We start from the raw sequence: 7,537 nt of genomic DNA, 5'->3' as shown, positions 1-7,537 counted from the left end.
GGGGGGGGGGGGGGGGCGGTGAGTGCATGTGCGTGTGTATGTGTGCACGCGTGTGAGTGTGAGAGGGTGCGTGTACAGGGGAGCATGTGTGAGGTCCAGAGAGAGGGGAGGGCGGGAGGGGCAGCGGGCGAGGCGTCAGGAAGAAGACCATGGCGACCGATGAGAATAAGCTTTATTTCCCTTTTTCATCTTTGTTTCGTATTTTTAAGAAGAGAACATAAAATCATTCTTCAGATGAATACGTTTAGAGTCTAGCTTTAGGTTCTAAACCTACCTTGATGAACAAAGAAAGAAAAAACAGTAAATTCCTCTAAAATGCTGCAGTGATATTCTCTAGGAAGTGAGAGTCTGAACACCTTAGTTTTTTTTTTAAACATTTTGTGTTTTTCCAGTTTTCCTCATCATGCATGTATTAGTTTTGAAATCAGAAAAACAGCTTTGGGGGAGACGATGGTGGCCCACACCCGGGCGGGAGGCGCCCTGGAGGCCTTGGGCGGGGGGGGGGTCCCCCGAGGGCCACCTCGGCCCCTCTCTGGAGGGCGACCGGACGCCGCGGCCCCCATGCCTGGCCCGTGGTGCTGCCCCAGACTGCCTCCTCCTCTCCGCAGGCCCCGCAGGGTGGAGCCCGTGTGCTCGGGGCTGCAGGCCCAGATCCTGCGCTGCTACCACGAGCACCTGCAGGAGGTGCTGCTGTGTGCGGACCTGGCCAAGGCCTACCAGCACTGCGTCAGCTCAGCGCACAAGGTAGGCGTCAGCTGCGGCCTCCCGCCGCCTTGGGCTCCGTGGCGGTGGGCAGGGAGGGGTCTGCGGGCGCCGCTAGGCCATGTCCAAGGTCAGCACTGGTCAAGTCAGGCCCTGCTGTCCAGGGGGGCCACCTGTCCTGACCTCTGCGCAGCGGGGGGGTGGAGAGGCCAGGGTGCAGGGTAGGGGTCGTGGAAAGGGCCGGGCTGCCCTGTGGAAGGGGGAGAGCTGAGGGGGCAGAGGGCAGCCACTCCTGACGGGCTGGCCTGACGGGGCCCGGCCTTTGGTGAGTGGAGGTGGTCATGGTGGTCCGGGTGCCACACGCTCCCCCGCCCCACGTTGGGGACACTGCAGGCTGTCCTAGAGGCCCTGCCCTGAGGCATGGACCTCCTTCCTGACCCTCCCTGCCAGCTCCCCAAGGTCCCAGGCCCCGCCAGTCTCACCTCAGGAGCCTCCGGCTTTAAAGGGTCCCCGAGAGCACTTTGCTCCTGGGAGCTGCCGGGCAGCAGGGAGGGAGCAGGTCTTAGACGCAAGGCTCCTCCCCAGGGCTGCGGGGCGAGCTCCAGCCCCACGAGGTGCTGTGTCCCACGGGCCAGCGCCTGGGTGTGAGGGCTCTCCAGGCGGTTTCACTCCGAGCTGAGAAGAGAACAGAGGGGAGACCTCGAGGGGCGAAGGAGAGCTGCGTCTCCGGGCAAGACCGTGTGCACAGGGTGCAGATGGGGGGCCACGGGCACGTGCTGTGTGGGCACCGGGCATGGAGGTGAGGAGGCCGCGTCCAGGCCTGGGGACCCACGGGGTAGGACCCTCTCCGTGAAACGGGCCCTCGTGGAGCAGAGCCTGGGGGACACGCACGCTCCTGGTGGGCCTGAACTCTGTTCTCCTTTGTAGGGTTGACGCAGGCCCACTCCGGGCCTGGCAGTGACTTGGAGCCTGAAGAGGGGACCCGCTGTGGGACCACAGTCCAGAGACCGCAGGCGCCGGCACCCCTGCTGGCACCGCCGATGCCCCCGTGCTGGAGAAGTAGCGTGTGTGCCCCTGTCCGCAGACAAATAAAGCAGGCGTCCTCGTCTTCAGTCGTGTCTGGGCTGCCAGGCGGGCCTGCTGCCGCCTCAGTGCCTGGAGCGCGGCCCCAGGTCAGGCTGGAGGACGGGCACCCACCGGCGCCAGTGGGGCAGGCGGGTGCGGGCCTGGCCGTGCCCAGAGCAGGCGGAGGTGCGCGAGGGGAGCAGCTCCTCGTCGGGACGCAGCAGGGGAGCGGGCCAGCTTCCTGACAGGCGGAGCTTGAGTCCAGCGCCGGGTGGAGGGCTCCCGGGCAGCCAGAGGCTGGGAGAGAGGGAGCACGGATGGGGGCCGGGGGCGGGGCACAGACTGTGCACAGAGAGTACAGCTGGGGCGCAGGGCCGGGGGTGGGTGCCAGGCCGGGAGGAGGTGCTCCTGAGGGACCAGCGCAGTCCAGTCCCTCTGAGGGGTGTCGCCTTGGCCTTGGGGGGAGGTGGGCTCAAGTGGAGAGCCTTGCAGACACCTGGGGTCATGAGTGACCCTCAGGGGGTCCGGCGGTGGGTCCGGGGACAGAGCAGGCCGAGCCTCAGGCGCTGGAACTGGCAGGACTGGACTTCACTGGGCAAGGGGAGGACCTGGGCAGTTTCTGGATGTTTGGCTTGGGCGCTGGTGATTCTGCAGACTGAGCACGGGATGCGGGTCGAGAAGGGCAGTTGACGGCTGGGCTGGGGTGTGCACTCTGCTTGGTCAGCACCCACCTGCCAGTCCTTGACCCTCGGCAGGACCCCCGCTGAGGCGCCCTGACCGCACGGCTGCACCTGCCAGCCCAGCGCTGTGTGGGCGGCAGGAGGGGGACGCTCGGCTGGTGAGCCTGATTTCCTGCCGCAGTTCTCTGGAGCTGAGAGCCAGCGGTCCTGATGCCGGCTTTGCAGCCCCGGCGCATCCCTCAGTTCTCACGTGTGGAGCTGGAGGTCCGCGGGGCTTGTCGGTGTCCAGGGGGCTGGGCAAGCTGCCCCACAGCCGAGTCAGCCCAGCTGCACGTTGGCCAAGGGGATGCCCACCCAGAGGTCCTGGTCAGCTTCCCCAGCACACCGGGTAACAGTCAGAAACACACAGCAGCCCGGTAGGTGGCAGGGCGCCCAGCGAGGGGCCCTCTGCGAGGTCACCGGCTCATTGACCCTAAGTGACATCAGAGCCACCCTGCAGCTGGAAGCTGCGGAGGCCCTTCTGAGACGCGGTCAGAAGCCCGTGGCGTCCAGGGCCGCATCCAGCTTCCTAGTCTCAGACCCTGTTCCCCCACCCAGGAGGCAGCCTCGGAGCGCCTGCGTGTGCACCGGTTTGTCTGCACCTGGCCACCTGTGCCTGTGTGTGAGCAGACATGTGCACTTGTGCCTGTGTCTCTCACAGGCAGCCAGCCGTGCTGTCCACTTGCTTGTGCCCCTGGCTCCCTCCTGGACCTCAGCTCGTTCCCCGGACTCCCCTGGCGCCGGAGCCAAGCTTCTGTGGCCTCCCCTACTGTGGCCGTAGGGCTGTGTGTCCGAGCGTCACTTTGGTGGGGGGTTGCGTGTGCTCAGGGTGCGGGCTCTGTGTGTACGTGTGTGGGCCTTTGTGCACGACATGCCTGCGTGTGGGCCCGTGGCTCCAGCCCCTGCATGTGGCCGTACGTGGCAGGAAGTGGGGCCTGAGAGAGAGTGGCACAGGTGAGGCTGTGTCCAGTGGGTGTGGACCTCGAGGCAGGCATTCTGGGCCCAGGCCCTGGCTGTGGGACTGTTGGGGAGTTATACCCATCCTACCCTGGGGCTGGGGATTAAACGTCATGACGTTGGCTGTGACATCCAGGGTCCAACCAGGAGCCAGAAAGCACTGATTCTTTAAACAGAGGAGTTGAGTCCAGGGTGTTGGCCCCAGAAGAGGTAGAGGAACTAAAACCTCAGATGGGATGCTGTGATAACCCAGAACTTAGCAGTAGCATGAAGCTCCCGTCACCCAGGGCCGGAGGGACAAAGGGAGGGCACAGGTCACCCAGTGGAAGCTGGCTCAGGGAGCTGGAACCACAAGGGATGTGGCCGCGGCCCACGGCCCCCCCTCCTCCCGCCCTGCAGCCTTCACAGGCGCTTCTCCCGGGACTGTGTGACAAGTGGCCCATGGTCAGTGCTTAGCAAGTGTGAGAGCAGAGGGCCCGCCACCCAGAACCCTGCCGGCGTCCAGCCTTTGACCTGAGTCCGCTCCCTCGGGGAAGTCGCTGTGCTCAGGAACCACCTGGCCAGAGTCACACTGGAGGGCCAGAGCTGCATCCAGCGACTGCCTGGGGGAGCGGCACGAAGGCCGGGCTGCCGCGCTGCGTCCCAGAGCAGCCCAGCTGTGCCTCCGCCCTCTGCTCCCTCCCCTGATGGGCAGGTGCCGACCCCAAGGTCAGTCCCTCATGGAAGTCCTGCAGGCAGGCTCCTCTCTGCCTGGGAGGCCCAAGGAGCTGACCCTGCCGTCCTCACCACATCCGGGTGCTGGGAAGCAACGTTGACACCTGGTCGGTGCCCCAGGCCTTGGTGCAGCAGGAGAGCCGACCTCGGACGTCAGTTGGCGAGGCCCTCGGGAGAGGCCTGGGCAGTGGCCGGAGGGGGCTTCTCTGGGGAGCTGGGCCCCGCTGGGTGTATCATAGTGTCAGTGACATCGGCAACACGCTGGAAATAACCAGGTGCCTGGCAGCAGAGGACGTGTTAAATAAAACGTGCTCCGCCCGCCAGCTCTGTGGCCACTGACGATCGTGATTCAGCCTGGAGCGTGAGTCCATTTCCAAATTCAGTCGTGGAAGCTGCGTGAGCCCGCTGTCTGGAGGAACAAACACCACCTGTACACACGTGGAAATAAGGAGCCAGGCCAGGGCGTGCCCACCAAGACGTTCCCGTGCTTTTCTCGGGGGGTTAGGATTACGGTGTGTTTTGTTAGGGCTTACGTAATTCACTATATTTTCTGCGGTTCCACACGGACCAGAACGCCGTTCTAACACCACCGCCCCCCGCCCCTCCCCGCCGGCCCGAAGCCTCCGAAGGCAGGTGGAGGGTGCAGCCTCGCGCCTGGGCGTGGGTCCAGGGTGCCGGCCCTCGCTTCCCGCCGGCTGTCGGGCCCAGGGGCGACCCCTCAGCAGAGCCTGGATCTCCCTGAGCAAAGAGCTTCCCGCCCGCTAAGCGGGCAGTGGGGGTGTGAAGCCTGCCGGAGGGACGTGGGGAGACCAGGCAGGGTCCAGGCTACGTCGGGGTTGGGGGGGCCGGGGAACCGAGGTGGCAGGAGGGGTCTTGAAGCTACTCAGACGAGCGCTGGCAGCGAACGTCCACTCTGGCAGTCACGGCCCTGGCACGGGAGGTGCAGTGCTGAGCCCCCGGGGGCCCGGAGGTCGCTGGGGAGACGGACCGGATGAAATCCAGGCTAGAGGGTGTCGTGCAGTGGAGAAGACGTGGGGCCGGGGGGCCAGGAGCGAGGGCTGCCCGCACACACCCACGCCACTGCCTGTCTGCCTGCACCCAGACCAGGAGCTCCGCGCGGCCCGGGCCCGGGCCCGGGACCCAGCCCTGCCAAGTCCGGGTCGCGCTTAAGGAAGACACTTCGGCTTCATACCTGACAACCTGCCTCATTAAATTTAATGGACTGGTTGTTCCCGTTAAACAAACATCAACTAATTAGGAAAAACGTATTTGCTGAGGTTTGGCTATGGAACGGATAAACCAATTACCTGGTTATTCAGCCTCAAAACACACGCGGCCATGAGGAGGGTGCAGACCACAGCAGGGAGGGCTGGTGGAGCCCTGGGACTCGGAGGCTCCCCACCGCAATCCACCTCCTCCCCAGGGCTTGGTGGGCCCCCAGAACGTCACCCTGGAATGACACTCCAGGCTCCTGGAGCACAGGAGTCCGGGCAGGGTGGACCCGGACGGGCGCCGACTCCTGCCCTGCACGAGCCTGGACCCTGCAGCACGAGGGACAAACCCCTACTTGACTTGACAAGCGAGAAGAGTGCTGGCTTGTGTGACAGAAGAGCCCAGAGGACGTTTCAGGCATAGCTGGATCAAGGAGCCTAGACAGAGGCGTCAGGATCCGGCCGGTCTCCTTCCACCTCAGCCCTGCTCTCCGCCCTCATCCTCGGGCTCCAGGAAGGGCCCAGGGACTCTTGCCTTACGAAGAGTTTCTCTTTCCCTCTAGGTCCGGCTTGGGGGTTATGGGCAGACAACAAACCGCCCTCGAGCTGACACAGGAATGTCAGAAACCTCTGGGGAGCCCAGGAAGCATGAAAAAGTGCCCCACAGCCTTGATGCATCAGGGAATTGCAGAGAAATACCCATGCGATGGCTGGAGTTGGAGGCCAGACAGCGCAGCTGTGGATGCTTCTGCTGGGTCGACACCCCGAGATGAGTGCGTATGTCACCTTGAGGGCGGTGTAGGCTTGTTGGCACGGCGGCAGCCTCGGCGTTGGAACCACCCAGGTGTCCAGGGCCAGCGATGGGTGCCCTGAGGTCCATGCTTCCACGGGAGCTCCCGGAACCGCCTGGACGCACCTTAGGCATCTGGTCAGCACGAGAAGCCGGGCGGAGAGGACTTCCCGCCTGACCCTGGCAGCTCGCAGCCACGTCTCTGTGGCCAGGGCCTGGGTGCAGCCCAGCAGGTCCCCCGCTCAGCGTCCCACAAGGCTGCCGTCAGGCTGTGGCCAGGTGGGCTCCCCTCCCGCAGCAGGGCCAGCGGCGGAGCCTCCTGGAGACCTACGGGAGTCCAGCAGTATCCTCCACCTCTGCTGTCCTATCAGAGTCACACAGCAGAGTGACTCACGGGGCACCTGGCGTGTCTGCCTCGGAACTGGGTGCTTCCGCTTGTGTGACCTCCGAGAGGGAGAGGGAGGGGTCCTGAGGCAGCTCTTGTGGGATGGCCTCCAAACCCTGTTAGTGAGAAAAGAAGACGTGCAGAGGTGGTTCGGAGCAGGCGTACAGGTGCATCTTTCAGCAGACAGAGAGGCGAGAATATCCCTGTGCGTGTTGCTGCCAGGACGCAGGAAACTGGGGACAATTTTCACTCCCAGGAGGTGACCTGGGGGCCCAGCAGGGGGACATACCTTTTCACTAGGGGTCCTTTTGTGCACCACTTGGATTTTTCTTTTTACCATGAGCATAATAATTGAAAGGCCTGTTTTAATTGTTAAAAAACCCCCAAAGGCCAGACCTCTTGGAAGGTAAAGGATTCTGGAGCAGCTGTCCCACCAGAGGGGCCGCCCCCTCCTGACCCTAACGTTACAGTGAGCAAGGGGGAGGGGGGTTCAGTCACACGACTCCAGTAGATCCAGTGAGCTGCCAGGGTGGTCTTGGCCAACAGGTAGGGAGACCACACCTGAGAATTGCAGAGGCAGGCAGAGCTGCGAGAGATGCCCGGTGACATGTCTGGGCCTGTGCCATGCCTGAAGCTCAGACCTCCTTGGACCTTTCAGAGAAGCAAGTCAGTGACTGTGTGGCTGGATGAAGCAAAGCTAGGTTTTGATCAAGGCTTGTCCTGTCCTTTGTCTATGTCTGGTGTCCACTCTGGCTGTTAAACATTTTGAATGTCACCTCTGGAGTTTGTCCCAAAACAGCCCTGCCGGCCCTGGAGGGGGTTTCCAGTGAGCCAGCTTATTTGTTCAGGGCCCAGCCCCTGACCGGCCCCTCTCTGCTGCCCCCTGCTCCTTGCAAGGCCTGTGCCCAGGATGGGGAAGCAGCACGGCTGACTGTTGCCCTCCCCACCAAGGACACAGAAGATACGGGCTGGCTCTGTCACACTCCCTGCCAGG

At 63.6% G+C, this 7,537-nt stretch overlaps 1 protein-coding gene across 1 annotated transcript in view; it reads left to right on the top strand.

The window, feature by feature from the left end:
• The window catches only part of CHCHD6 (coiled-coil-helix-coiled-coil-helix domain containing 6), a 120,013-nt gene extending 118,199 nt beyond the window's left edge, over window positions 1–1,814 (top strand). Inside the window, exons 7-8 of the mRNA XM_024763434.1 lie at window positions 609–744; window positions 1,630–1,814. Of these exons, the coding sequence (XP_024619202.1) occupies window positions 609–744; window positions 1,630–1,635 (142 nt within the window). The 3' untranslated portion in view covers window positions 1,636–1,814. The remainder of the gene's footprint in view (window positions 1–608; window positions 745–1,629) is intronic.
• Window positions 1,815–7,537: the final 5,723 nt, after the last annotated feature.

Source organism: Neophocaena asiaeorientalis, unplaced genomic scaffold (genome assembly GCF_003031525.2).
Source record: "Neophocaena asiaeorientalis asiaeorientalis breed wild unplaced genomic scaffold, Neophocaena_asiaeorientalis_V1.1 scaffold433, whole genome shotgun sequence".
NCBI classification, from domain to species: Eukaryota; Metazoa; Chordata; class Mammalia; order Artiodactyla; family Phocoenidae; genus Neophocaena; species Neophocaena asiaeorientalis.
This window is presented reverse-complemented; position numbering and strand designations above follow the sequence as displayed.